The 13,756-nt window shown below is 32.8% G+C and overlaps 3 protein-coding genes across 9 annotated transcripts in view; 2 read left to right on the forward strand and 1 right to left on the reverse strand.

Moving 5' to 3' along the window:
* Positions 1-73: 73 nt before the first annotated feature.
* LOC116339107 (probable cytochrome P450 12b2, mitochondrial) lies at positions 74-3,034 on the reverse strand. The gene is made up of 8 exons (XM_031764773.1): positions 2,818-3,034; positions 2,134-2,287; positions 1,970-2,075; positions 1,373-1,896; positions 1,020-1,298; positions 676-924; positions 391-611; positions 74-309 (listed from the first exon to the last, which is right to left on the reverse strand). Exons 2-8 carry the CDS (start codon positions 2,224-2,226, stop codon positions 195-197), a joined length of 1,587 nt encoding a protein of 528 aa, XP_031620633.1. The 5' UTR covers positions 2,227-2,287; positions 2,818-3,034; the 3' UTR covers positions 74-194.
* Positions 3,035-3,770: 736 nt separating this feature from the next.
* On the forward strand, positions 3,771-11,707 carry LOC116339151. 4 transcript variants are annotated; one of them, XM_031764852.1, is made up of 5 exons: positions 3,771-4,693; positions 6,321-6,405; positions 7,401-7,731; positions 9,764-10,560; positions 11,019-11,706. In XM_031764852.1, the coding sequence occupies exons 3-5, from the start codon at positions 7,635-7,637 to the stop codon at positions 11,523-11,525; spliced, it is 1,401 nt and encodes a 466-aa protein (XP_031620712.1). In that variant the 5' UTR covers positions 3,771-4,693; positions 6,321-6,405; positions 7,401-7,634; the 3' UTR covers positions 11,526-11,706. The 4 variants fall into 4 exon arrangements, with proteins under 4 accessions (XP_031620712.1, XP_031620713.1, XP_031620715.1 ...); XM_031764853.1 differs by lacking the exon at positions 3,771-4,693 and adding an exon at positions 5,165-5,478; XM_031764855.1 differs by lacking the exon at positions 3,771-4,693 and adding an exon at positions 6,102-6,140.
* A 431-nt stretch (positions 11,708-12,138) lies between these two features.
* The window catches only part of LOC116339143 (eukaryotic translation initiation factor 4B), a 3,239-nt gene continuing 1,621 nt past the window's right edge, over positions 12,139-13,756 (forward strand). For 2 of the 4 annotated variants that reach the window (XM_031764839.1, XM_031764843.1), the window contains exons 1-2: positions 12,139-12,214; positions 13,052-13,741. In XM_031764839.1, coding sequence (XP_031620699.1) covers positions 12,202-12,214; positions 13,052-13,741 — 703 coding nt within the window. In that variant the 5' untranslated portion in view covers positions 12,139-12,201. The other 2 variants (XM_031764842.1, XM_031764840.1) reach the window with 2 other exon arrangements.

A 13,756-nucleotide genomic window follows, 5' to 3' on the forward strand; every position in this document is an offset into this window, starting at 1 on the left:
CTCTGGAATGCTGTTGAAATTTGGCTCATATATAATGTGTGTACAAATAGGAAACAAACAAAACGAGTTACTCTTCAATGCATACTTAAGTATTTGTGCGTATAAATGTTATTTATTAATGCGAGAGAGAGGAAAAACAAAAGAAATACACACTGAACAATTCGTTAAGCTGCGGACATTGGAAATACAATCATTTAATGCTTTGTATCGGTCAATTTGAATTTTAAATCTTCATCTGGTGACAAAATGATACTCGTCTTATATTTCAATGGCCCATAGTGGTACTCAACATTAAACTCACGAATGATTCTGCAAAAAAAAAAATGTTCAACGGAAGTTTATTAATTAAAGACTTTGATTTCCGTTTTCTTGCAAAATTTCTGTGTAAACCTTGAAAGCATTATGAAAATTTCCATTTCAGCAAATCGTCGTCCGATACATGACCGTGGACCAAAACCAAATGGCAAATAAACGAATGAATTATTGCCATGCATTTTTGAATCATCATATAGGGGATCTCCTTTAATCCAACGCTCTGGAATAAATGCATCGGTTTTTGGACAATATTCGGGATCATTTTGCAAAACCACCGTGGCCATGGCTACTTCAGTCTAAAAGTCCGACAGAAAAAAAAAACCAAAAAAATATATATATGGAAATCGATCTCTCACTTACACCTTCTGGCACTTGGTAGCCATTCAATACAATATCGCGGCCTGTTTGACGAGCATTACCAGCCAACACCGGACTTATACGGAGCGCCTCTTTCAATACAGCTCTCATGTATGGCATACTGTTCAGGCTGTCTGTGGTCAACTTTGACGATTTCAATGGTAATGATTTGCACACCTCTTCCCGTAGTTTAATTTGCTTATCGGGATTTTGGGCCAAATGATACAAACAACTGACCAACGCCGCTGAAGTCTACAAAACCAAACAAGAAAAAAATCAATTTTGAAGCAAACAAAAAATCATCGATTAATTTTCCAATTTGTTTGAATGCAAATCTCGTTACGTACGGTGTCAACGCCAGCCAAAATCATATCAAAAGCCATAACCATTGCAATTCGTCGATCAATCAACAACAATTTCTCCAAAACACTACGATCGCTTGCATCACTTTTTGTTTGATCAATGGTGTCAAGTCGTTTCACAGCTTTATCAACGTAATGCATTATCGTTTCGGTCATTTGATCAAACACATTCATCAGCTTATAGAATTTGGGTGTTTTATAAAATTTCCAAAATGAAAGTGCCACATCCAGTTCATAGGCAAGAATGAAAAAATCTTTTACACTCTAAAAAAAAAGAGAAAATAAATGCAATCAAATTATGTAAGCGGGTGTAAAAGTGAAGAAGGTAAACTACATACGTTGATGATTGTTTGACCGTGAACATGTTGTGCATTATGTAAAATGCCCAATCGTTCGTCGAGTGCAATAACACCGATCGATTCAAGTGCCCAACAATTCAATTCATGTCCAAAGTTTGATGGCATTTCCATTGTTTCTGTATTGCGCATCGTTTTCATTTTCTCCAAAAATTCAGTTGCAATCTGATCCACTTTCTCCACATACATTTTAACGATTTTTGGCTGCAACATAACCGGATTCACTTTTGATCGTACATCCAACCATCTTTCACCATGTTCACTCAACAAACCGCCGGTATCACCGAACACTTCGGGTCGCACTTTTTTTCGATAATAAATAAATGTTTCCAATCCACGACGCCGGGGGAACTGGCCTTCAGTGCGGAACACTTTTTCGAAAATGCTCGGATCGAATGTGATCAGTGTGTCGGCCCGGCCCAATAAGCCCGGAATTCGAACGACATCACCGAAATCATTTCGCATCGCACGATGCATATCAACGATCGGCAAATCATGATACTTTCCTGAAAATTGATTCAAAAAAAAAAGTTTTAATGGCGACATTTTCAATTACTTTTCGGAATATGGAAATCTTACCTCCAGGAGCAAAACCACGAATTAAGGCATATTTACTTGGACCCGGTATACTGCTGTATGGTATAGCTGTTTCCCATTCTGCGTCCAATTTTAATGATGTTCCAGCCTGCCAAATTATGACGACTTTTTATAATAAATTCCCATCAATTTTATCTTTTACATACCCTTTGTTCAATTACTGTGGCAAACTGGCGAACTAGTTTCAATTTGGTGAACAATCTGTGACCATTCAAAAGACTCAGTCGTGATCTATGCATTTTTGGTTTGATTTTCCAGAAATTTCACAGCAATATGTTCATCAACTACACACCGAATAAACTGATCAAGGTATTTGGTTAAATCTATGCGATTGGATCGGAATCTTTTGTTATTTTAAATTCAATTATTCATCGGCCAAGTTTTATCATCGGTTGCATGTATGTGAAAGCACACAAGCAAGAGGTTCTACAACATTAAAAGATCACTTCGGTACGAATATATTTGCAATTATAATGATGCGGCGCCGGAGATGAATTTGAATGGAAACCAATAATTTGTAAATCAGATCTACACAATTGAATAAAATTTGCTTATATTTTCGGCTTTTTTTTCTCTAAAAATTCTAATTTTTCACCACAAGAGCTAATGTTCAGATCTGAACGAATGTTCAGATTTGTCGAATGAAAGAAATATGTAATAAAAATTCTATATATATGGTAACTTTTGTTTGTGTTTGATATTTGTCGATCATCAAAGAACTTGCGTAAAACTATAAAATCCACAATTTTTTTAGCTGAAAACCGCCTTGGCCGGTGAAAAGAAATTTTGTTTGTTTTAATTAACATTGACGATCGATGATATATACCGACCTGTTGTGCGTGTCCACTTGAACAATAAACCAGTTCTGTTTAGAAATTCTTCTTTTCATCAATATTCTTAGATCAATTCTAAACGTGATTACGTATCCATAATGACAAAAAAGTGTCGAGTCATTAAAAAATTGAATGAACGATGACGAAAACCTTCTTACGTTCACATAAATGATCGTTCGATTCCTTCGCGATTTATGCATATACAGCATAAAATTCAACATTCATTAATGGTGAGAATTCTCAATGCATTTTTTTGACAGAATACCAAGTTCGATTTTGTTTACAATCGACCATATGAAAACAACAAAGAGAACATACATACACACATTTTTTTTTGTTGTAAGTTCTTGAATCTTATTCCCAAGACAAAGAATTCGGCTTTCCATTAAATACTTCCATGTTGGTATAATTGATCGAGCTTTATATGGTGCGAATAGAAACTCACAAGTGAATTTCATCCTCATAGTTTGCATTTTTTTCTCAATAAAAATTGATTTTGTTTTATTTTTTATATATATAAAAAAATAACCGAATTTTTTTCCAGCAATAATTCAAAGTTTTTCGTCGAAATATTAAAATTCATTTGAAATGTCGTTTGGAAAACTTTTTGCCAGTTAAAAAGTTGCCAACAGATGTCGTTGCATTCGAATTCGCTCACATATCATGTTATCATGTTTTTTGTTGATTTTTATGCAATTTATTGAATAAAAAATTATGCGATGCAGCATAAAACCCATTTAAATATAAAAAATGCATGATTTTCACATCGAAATGTTTTGGTTAAATAAGATGCTTTATGTCGAATCTTCTGGACATTCAAAGTTTTGTAGATGTACGTGTTTGATGAAACTGTGCTAACTATTGCATCAGCCAAAATAGCAAAGCACATCACATGAGAGTCGCGCAGCTAGCAGTCTTATACAAACTATCACAGCACACAGAATCGTCTTATATACTTGAGAGTTATTTGAATTACCTGCGATCAAAAAGTTTATTTTTCAATTGAATTTCATTCGAGCTCCTTTCGTTATCACAAGAATAATAATAAAACAAGCTATTATTTAAAGTGCGATAAAATTCGACGACAATTTTAAGAATTTTGCATTCAATTTTCTTAACATAACGGTTAACATTGTAATTTTTGTCCATTGTGTAAATTATACACTTACATAATTTTTGAATTGCATTTTACAATTATAATCGGTATAAATGGCTAATTGGGAATATCCATTCACTGAACACTTATTATAAATTTCTATCGATAGAAATTTTTTCTATTTCATTCAAATTTTACGGATTTTAAACAAAGAGTGAGCATCAAGAAGCGCCCAACAACGAAACGAGAAGTGTATTTATAACTGACGTGTCTTTAAAAAACGTCAAAAAAAAAACTCATCAAAACAAACAAACAAACAAAAGAATAAATAATAATAGCAACATTTAGTGTTATTCAAAAACAATATTTGGTGACCATTCAAATTCGAAAACTCAAAACAAATTCAGCTATTATCATTCATCACAAGAGTTGTGTATAAAAATTAAAGCGAATAAATTCATTTCAAACGAAACACTATGCAACATTGTGTCGGACAAATTATTTCATATCCATCGAAAATCGTATCATCAGTGATTTGTGTTGTTATCAAAGTGATTTTGTGTATTGTATTGTCTGTTTGTGGTAAAATTTGTGATTTAATGTATATTGCTAATAAACTGAAATACGAAATTAGTAAAAATCATCAAATGTACGGTCAATTGCAAAGTGTTTGTTTGCGAAAAAATAAAACGAACTTTCATTGGCATTTTAATCATTCAAACATTTTTTGCGGCAATACAACAATGACAAGAAATATGTGGAGAACAACGATGAGTGGTAAGTTAAAATGCATTGATGGAATGACCAAAGTAGTAGGCGAACATAAAACTTAGCACGAAGAAAGTTGGAGTGCTTTGGGTTTTTTTTTGAATATGGTAAACAGTGAACGCGAAAAAAGCGAATTTGATGTGCTTTGAATGAGAGTGTGTTAACCGGTGAACGCGATGTTGTTGAATTGACGTCACATCTTACAGATAGAGGGGGAAACATAGCGATTCTCGGAAAGCACATGACTCATCGCAATATTCTGTATGCGAACATACAACACAACAACCATACATATGATTATGCAGTTTATAAACAAACAAGACAATGTGGATGTGCGTTGTGTGTAAAGAGTACCAATACAACTACGCGTTACGTACACGTAATGTCGAACTCGCTTTGTGATTGGCTCAAAATGACGCCATATATCAGCATTGGCTCTATTTTCTATGTGGACTTGTTGAACAAAACACAACTGAAGAGCAAAAGCGGCGAAAAAATTACAACACAAATTCATTCGTTTAAGTCAGATTTTTACTGTTGAATTGAACAGTTCGGTGCTCAAGCCAGTAAAATAAAACTATTTTTGTTTGAACTTAGTGTGGATTTGGTACACAAGTTAATTTTGCGACCAAAAAAAACTCGAACAAAAGTATAATTTTTCAAGCGTTTTCAAGCGTGATTTCATAAGCGACAAAAGGCAATCGGTTTCCCTGCATACATCCGGCGCCAATTCAATCAAATTTCGTACAGGCTTTTTGTCCGCGCTTTTTTTGTGTTTTTAACAAGCGATCGAAGTACGTAAGCATTAAAACTATTTTTTTAATCTTTCTTTTTTTTTTTTAAATCGAATCGAAAAATAAATCCGCGAAATTTGTGTATGTGTGTGTGATTATTTTAATTTTCGCATGTTTTCAATCGGTTTTCCGATCATTTTCGTCGAATTTTTGATTTTTTTTTATCGATTTTCATTTCTTTCATGTTAAATAATATAAATGTCAATAAAAATAATTGGATTTTAAATCGAAAAATTGGTTAAATTGCGAAAAACAATGAATTTCACAACGAATAATCATGTGACCCCTACTCCATTCACTCACTCTCTCTCTCTAACACACTCACGCACTCCATTCAAAGCGTTAAGCCATTGTAAAGGCATTTGTCGAGTTCTATCCATCTATTTTCCGTATTGAGAATATACGCGGGATTTGTGTATGTGCGTATGTAGGGTACACAAAATCGCAGACTTATATTAACGTTGAAGAAAATGAAGACGAAATAAACATGTTAAAACATGATTTTGCTTGTACATACTCGCATTTCGGCCGAAAGTAAATTTTATGGAAAGTCCGCTTTTTGGATTTTTTTTTCGATACAAATAGCATTCGTTGATTATTCGCCAATTCGTTCGAATCAATTTATAGAATATACTTGAGTTTCGTGATTCACACATCACTTTGTACGTATCAATTTTTCGCTTTCCGATAAGATCAAGAGCACTCGACAAAAATAATTCGGATCGAATAACGACAAACAAAAAGTTATTACTTTGGTTAAATTATCGAAACTATTTAATTATAACTTGGCAACGAGTGTTAATCGGTTTATTTGATTTTTTGTGTGTGTGTGTTTTTTACAGGTTGAGGCAACAGAGCCCGACTTCTTATTTTTTGTTGGCTTTTGAAAGCTTTACAATTACCTACGAACTAAACGGAGAATTATTTGTAAGTATTATATTTTTGTTAAATGGTTAATTTAAGTGTTCAAAATCAATCCAAGGCGACATTTTTTTAAAAATTGTCCACATCTCTGTGTTTCCATCCCTAGAAGAGATTGATAAAGTTCCAATTCTAATGTAACTCATTTTTCTACTTAAAAAAACATTTTTTTTGAACAAAAAACAAAATTGTCTATTTCCAGCAGATTTTTTTTCTCTCTCTCCTTATCATTTCATTTAAATTGATTTGAAGAAATCAGATTCAAGAAAATTTTCTAACGATTGTTTGTTTCTGCATCACAAAAAAAAAAACAAAATATTAATAAAATAAACCCAATTATTTGACTGCATCCAAAGAGATCGGATCACATATTTGAGTAGTGCAAACAATACAAAAAATAAATGACAAATTTAGCAGTGATAGACCTTTTAACAGACAGAGTAACAACATTTTTTTTTAATGTGTGAACATATCAGTGTTTTTCAAATTAAACCAAAGAAACATTTCTTATCATATCATTTTGTTTTATGAGAAAGGGATTTTCTTTAGAAACTCAATATATAGAAACAAACATAGTCGAATGATGAAAATGATTTTTTTAATAAAGAAATAAATGTAAATAAATACGAGCCAACGAGCCGTTGATATCGAGCGTGGAAAACACTTGCATGTGTAATTGGATAGAATCGAAAACAGCCAACAAAACAACATAATTGATTACAGCTTACCGGCGACCACAAAATAGTTTCAGTTTAAAAGAGAAAAAAATACAGAAAAAACCAAATCGATAAAAATTCTATTAAAAAAGAAAATATGATTTTTATAACGGTAAATTTTTAGAGTTTTAAAATCAAATCATAAAAAAACCACCAGCTATATAAGTTAGAACATATGAATGCAAAGCACTCAATATCATTTTTTTCAAACCGTACCATAGCAAGATATTAATTGCGGATTTTTCTCTTTTTTTTTCCTCCTCTTTGTTTTATCGACACACATAGTCCCGTTCAAAATGTTTACCGAAAACACAGCATTGTACCCAAAATCAGGGGCTATTCGAAAATCGAACAACGCAATCGAACAACATCTACGACAATCTATTCGACGAAACAATTTCTCAAACACCAACGGCAACGAATATTGGATTTTATCATATTCCGAAGTGGTCAACCGATCGACTTTTATCGGAAGCAAATTCATTGAGTATACCGCAGACAATATCATCAACAACAACAATGACGAAAACGATGGACTCGTTTTTGGACAACCACAATTATGCTATGATGCAAAACAATATGACTGGGTTTGATGAACTAATGACACCAGTGATCGGTGAGTGGTTTTTTTTCTGTTTTAATTTTTATTTTCAAACATAAATTGTTTGCTTACATTTAAAATGAATAAGAAAAAACAAACAAATCGTTGTATTGCTATGCAAGGGTCATCATTATCGTCTTTATCAAGGAGCCATTCATAAATATTGTCGAAATGCTAAAAAAAAATAATAATCTCAACTTCTTCCGAAAATAAACTCCATGAAAATTCGGCAGAAAAATCGAATCGCAATTTTTTTTGAAAACCAAAAACATGAATCAACATGAAATCTCAATCACAAAGCAATGTGAATGTGCACCTATTGTAGTTACTGCTCTCAATTCTTGTATCAATCGCACGAGAAAAACAAAGACAAATAGATATCACAGGTTGTTCGTTCACCCATACACATGACCAACTTATGCGTGCCATATAACACGCACACATTGAAACGTGACGCGCTATATATATGCCGTTTCGTCGTACGCGAACACTATTCACGAGTTGACCGTGCTTGTGTTAAGACGTATTTGAGATTGAACGCTTGTAATTTTTGAAGATTCATTTTACAAAGGGAATACTTTCTAATACATCAATTAAACACAACAAAAAAATGTTCGAAATGCTGAACGAGAATCGGTGGCTACATCATTCAACGGCCAAAGGTCTTTATCCAACAAATATGTTTTTTTTTTTAATAAATTTATTTCCCTAACATTAAGGTTTCATATTTTGATTTAAATTTTTCGGTTCAATTATGTGAACCATTAAAGTTTTTCATACGCATGATACATTATAAGAAAAACACATTTATTAATTTAATGGTGTTTATATGGAAAGGAATTCATAGAACCAACCGAAGATGGAATAAACAACGAACATGTTTATTGTTATTCAATTCGTCTCGACTCCAATAAAAAAATTTTGCAATTTTTTTTCCAAATAAATAATCATGAAATAATGAACATGCCAATAATGACCAATGTAATATTTTACCATGAACAACACATTTTCAAACAACACTTTCCCGTTCTATTTTAAATCGAATGTTTAGAAGAAGTAACTAGAAGCAAGAAGTTAAACAATACAAACACTAAATTGTAAGCTCATAAATTTAATTGTTATTTTTATGGCAAAATTACCATTATATGTGTCTTTCCTTGTCACTTTCTTTCTATATCTGTCTCTCTTTCGATTTCAACCTCAATGAAATGAGCTTTAATTCCATATGAATTGAAATTGCGTTTAAAAACAAACAGTTCAAGCGCGACTGAACGCGAAAGTAAACAAACAAACATTTTATGATAAAAACCATGCATTTTTCCAAAAAAATATATCTGTTTTTCCCCGTTATCGTCTATCAAACATACCGAATGATCAAAATTGATTTGATTTTAATTAATAAATTTGTAACTGTGATTACAAGTGTGATAAATATGATTTAAAATTCAAACACGAAATTCATGCACATACACATACACAAAGTGTGTAATGAAAACTTCAACACTATGTCAATCGAACAAAGAAGAAGGAGAAAACAAATATGGCGACTATCATGGGCTCAACATCAATATGAAGTCTCTTGAACTGAAATGCGAATTAAATATGATTTTTGGCACCAAATTGAAAATAATTTTAAAATAAATCGATTATTTCAATTAAAAAATGAATCGAGCACACGTTTTTCACTTAAAAAACGCGAAAAATGACCAAAATCTCCGAAAATTTGATTAAAATAGGGAATTTCACAATATGATGAAATTATGGTGAAATTCAATATTTTTGCCACTTGCACTCATATCCTCTATGATGTCCATCGATATATGCATAAAAATGCCTTGAAAATGTTTTTATCAATATTTTTATAAGAATTTCTGGTTGATTTTTCGATTATTTTCGACTTTTTTGATGTTTGAAATGACGACCACTTGGAAAAGCAAACAACGCACAACACTATTTTGTTGCTCTTATAGATTAAATGTATTCTGGAAATTGAGCAACATTTTCTAATAATATTGTGTTTGTTTCAATGATTTTTTTTTTCGTGTAGACCCAGCATTCGGTACAAATGACCAGCAAATAAATACATGGATTGACTCTTCAAATGCTAACTTTAACTTGAGCAAAGACGATGATTACTTTGCTGATGATAATACGGCTATTTTATTGCCATCAACTTTAAATTCACCGCCTGATTCAGTGAAATCGGTGTCATCAAATGATGATGCCGATTGCAGCATCGAATTTTTTAATAACAACAATGAAAAATCGTTCAATTTTATCAGCGAAGACGCACTAAATCAACCGTTGAAAAACTCACAAGACTTTTTGTATCCCGGTCCAATGGGATTCCACCAGGAAATTGAGATGAATTTATGTTCTGAAGATATGTTTAATTGTCAAGATATTATCGACGAACCGATAGTGATCGACGTCGATGAAACACCATCGAATAAAATAATAGGAAATGATATGATGCTTGGACGACTTAACGCCATGCCGATGCCAATGCAACAATATAGTGATGTAAAAATTAAAAGTGAACCGATCGAAGAAAGCGAACAAATAATAAATGGGCCCGATATGAATATGAACACAATCAATGTGCCTGTGCAACATGTTGCGCCAGCAAAACTATTGGCCAGACGGGCAATTGATCGACCACAATTAAAACTTAAAATAAAATTGGACACGAAAACAAAAAATGTCACAATCATCGAAGAGGAAACAATCCCGATTAATAACAACGGTGTTATTTCAACACCACAACTAACAGAAGAAATTCTAGAGATGGAAGGCGCTAGAAACGGCGGCTTTAATTTAATTGATTATATCGTTAAAGATGACGTAAGTGTAGATGGTTTTTCATTTTTTTCTTTATCGCAAATAAAATACTGTCGCCCGAATGCAGTTTGAAGTGACTTGATTGTGTTATGCAATGAGTTTAAGTTGAAATCATCCTTAATTTCTGTGAAACGCATTGTCATTTTCGAATTTCACAATATTAACGTTATATTACATGTTCAAGCATGAATCGATGTCCGCGAGTCATACACACAATACACATAAAAGTTCGTAGTACGGAGCGTTCGGCTCATTTCACATTTGTGTTCAGAGTAGACAACACATTCAGATGATATTAATTTCAACTAACACTGTTTTTCGCGGTTATTTTTCGGATTTTGTAAATAATTTTGATTTTTTTTTTGAATTTTTTTGAATTTACGTTCTAATTTTAAGGTGTTTTACAACAACAAAAAAATTCTAAATTTTTTTTTTCGATTTTTTTTCAATTTCACAAACAGGTACAAACTGAAAACATGGTCGAGATGAAACAAAATACGATTCCAAAAAATGAGCAAATTTTACCAACGCCAGTTGCATCACCTCAAAGTAATGCACAATCGAATAGTGACTATGATGAAAGTGATGACACCAATGATACAACATGGAGAAATACGCAAGTGAAACGAAAATCACGACGTTGTCGTACAACATCAAATAGTACCGATGTGTCCGAATACCAACCAAAACGGCCGCGTGGAAGACCACCAAAGACCGGACCATCCACTATTCCACCAGCACAACTAAAACGGCTCAATTCAACCGAACGAATGCGTTTGGAACAACGTATTAAGAACAATGAAGCATCGCGTAAATCACGGTTAAATCGAAAAGGCAAAGAGAACACTCTCTTCCTTGAGCTTGATCTGTTAATGACAATCAATGAACAGCTCAAAAAGAATGATCAACGTCTGGATGTTGAGATCGGAAAATGGAAAAATCGTCTACTCAAATTGGCGATGCATTAAATCGTCATCGATATCGATATAATAATTTAAGTTTAAAGTAAGCGAATTCCATCTCATCAAGTGTAAACATTATTATTTTATCTAAATTATAAACATATTTTTAAAGCATTAAAAAAAATTATAAGCAAAAATTACATCAAAAAAACATACGCACATTAGAAGCATTATTTCTAATTGAAAATTTAATCACTTCTATTCTAATTTAGTTTATTTCTCAATTTTTCAATAAAATTCGATAAGTTTTGAGTTAAGCAAATTCTGCATTATTTTTTTAATTTTGGTACTATCCTATGGAAATAACCTTAACATAATAAGTTTTTCAAATAAAATGGTGTTTTTTAAAGTTAGAGAAAAATAATTGTGTTTAGTTTAAAAATTTATTTAGCATCCATATAACATTATAGTATTTCATAAAAAGTTCAATAAAATAAACAAAAATACATTTGCGTAGAATGTAGAAAATTCAAATTGTTTCATTTTCGCCCATATATAAATCTGTGATGAAATCGCGGAGAAAAAAACCTTTTAACAGATCCATTTGAATGTGATAAGTACATAAAAAGCGAAACCTGTAAAATGTTTCGCCGCAGCTCGGGGCGAGTTCACGTGCCCACTAATGACTATTGCGACAAGACTTCATTTTGACGTTTAACAGTTGGTATTTTACTTCTTCAATATGGCGATGTCAGGTTAGTTATCAAGAAAATTTGTTTCAATCTATATTATTTATTTGGATTTAGTACATTGCAGTTTAACATTTATTGTGTTTAACATTGTTTAACAAGTGAATTAAATCAGAATCAATGGATAAAGGTAGAAATTTAAATCGATTGAGTGTGAAAAAGTGTTTTTTTGCGAGAAAAAAATGAAGAGAATAAGTTTCGGATAATTATTTCATTTGGCAATATCTCTCTCCCTCTCTCTCTATCTCTCTGTCGCTCCTATTCGGTTGTAGTGTGTATAAAGCACATTAGCTGCGTTTTGTCACGCAGCATATCACTAATGTACCGCGTGGCTGAATTCTATTTAATGTAGCTTACGGCAGAAGAGATGCAAAAAAACATGAATTGCATTCGATTGAAAATGCACCGCATAAATAAAAAAAAATCAAAACAATTATGTTCAATTCATTTAATTTACGGGTATATACAAAAAAATTCACGGCAAATGTTACAATAACCATTTTATTTTTTTTTTGTTGCTTGTCTCAATTTCGGTGAATTGAGTCAACAATTTGTGAGGTTACAACACTGCAACATGATACTAAATCATCAATGAAGGACTTTTAACTTATTTTCTGTATTCCATTGACATAGATAGAATTGAATTTATTTCATTTTATGTTGATTATTTTGTTTTTCCAATCGCATACGATGCGTGTTTTGTTGTTTTGCTTTGTTTTTGTAATGAATTTCAATTTGTATATGAATTCGAAATGAACACGTTTTAAATGGCTTTAAATGTATTTTGCTGAATTTTCTTCTTTGTTTCGTTTCTCTTTAAAAAAAAAACCAAAAAAATTATAGGCAAGAAAGGAAAAAAGGCAAAGGGAAAAACCCTCAATTTACAAGATTTCTTAAGTGAAAATGGCGGTGCCACATCTGGATCCATAGTGACCAAAAGTTTATCATGGGCAAATGAATGTGAAGACGATGATTATGCACCTCCAAAAATCATAACTTATTCCATACCGACCGCACCACGATCGCAACGAGTACTTGATGACAGTACGATTCCAACAAATCCACCATTTTTGGCGCATATTTCAAATTTATCTTATGACCTGAACGAAACTGATATACAGGAATACTTTGAACAAGTAACAAATTTTGAGGTGGTATCGGTGCGGCTACCCCGTGAAGATGGCGACACCGGACGAATGCGTGGCTTCGGTTATATTGAATTTGCCGAACGTGAGGGATTGATTGAAGCGGTCAGTCAACCGGATTTACAATTGAGAAATCGTAAAATTCGCATTGACGTATCAAATGAACAAGAGAAAAACCGGTCGAGCGGTAATCGTGGACGTTATGATAATTTCGGTTCATCATCGGAAAATCGTGACACCAATTGGCGTGGTCGTAATCAAGACAATGGACAAGATACTGGACGTCGTAATCCAATAGAAAATGGTGGCAATTGGCGTTCAGATCGTCCAAAAATGGACTCACCACCGCCGCCACGTCGTGGAGACAGAGGCGATCGTGGAGACAGAGGCGATCGTGGAGACA

This window comes from Contarinia nasturtii, unplaced genomic scaffold, assembly GCF_009176525.2.
Source record: "Contarinia nasturtii isolate CC-2019 unplaced genomic scaffold, AAFC_CNas_1.1 Cnas_scaffold_493, whole genome shotgun sequence".
Taxonomy (NCBI): domain Eukaryota; kingdom Metazoa; phylum Arthropoda; class Insecta; order Diptera; family Cecidomyiidae; genus Contarinia; species Contarinia nasturtii.

Coding starts and splice junctions, on each gene's coding strand:
- LOC116339151 (XM_031764852.1), top strand. CDS start 7,635: ATGACGAAAACGATGGACTCGTTTTTGGACAACCACAATTATGCTATG. Junction 7,732..9,763: donor ACTAATGACACCAGTGATCG/GTGAGTGGTTTT, acceptor TTTTTCGTGTAG/ACCCAGCATTCGGTACAAAT. Junction 10,561..11,018: donor ATTATATCGTTAAAGATGAC/GTAAGTGTAGAT, acceptor TTTCACAAACAG/GTACAAACTGAAAACATGGT.
- LOC116339107 (XM_031764773.1), bottom strand. CDS start 2,226: ATGCATAGATCACGACTGAGTCTTTTGAATGGTCACAGATTGTTCACC. Junction 1,897..1,969: donor TCGTGGTTTTGCTCCTGGAG/GTAAGATTTCCA, acceptor ATCAATTTTCAG/GAAAGTATCATGATTTGCCG. Junction 1,299..1,372: donor ACGGTCAAACAATCATCAAC/GTATGTAGTTTA, acceptor CTTTTTTTTTAG/AGTGTAAAAGATTTTTTCAT.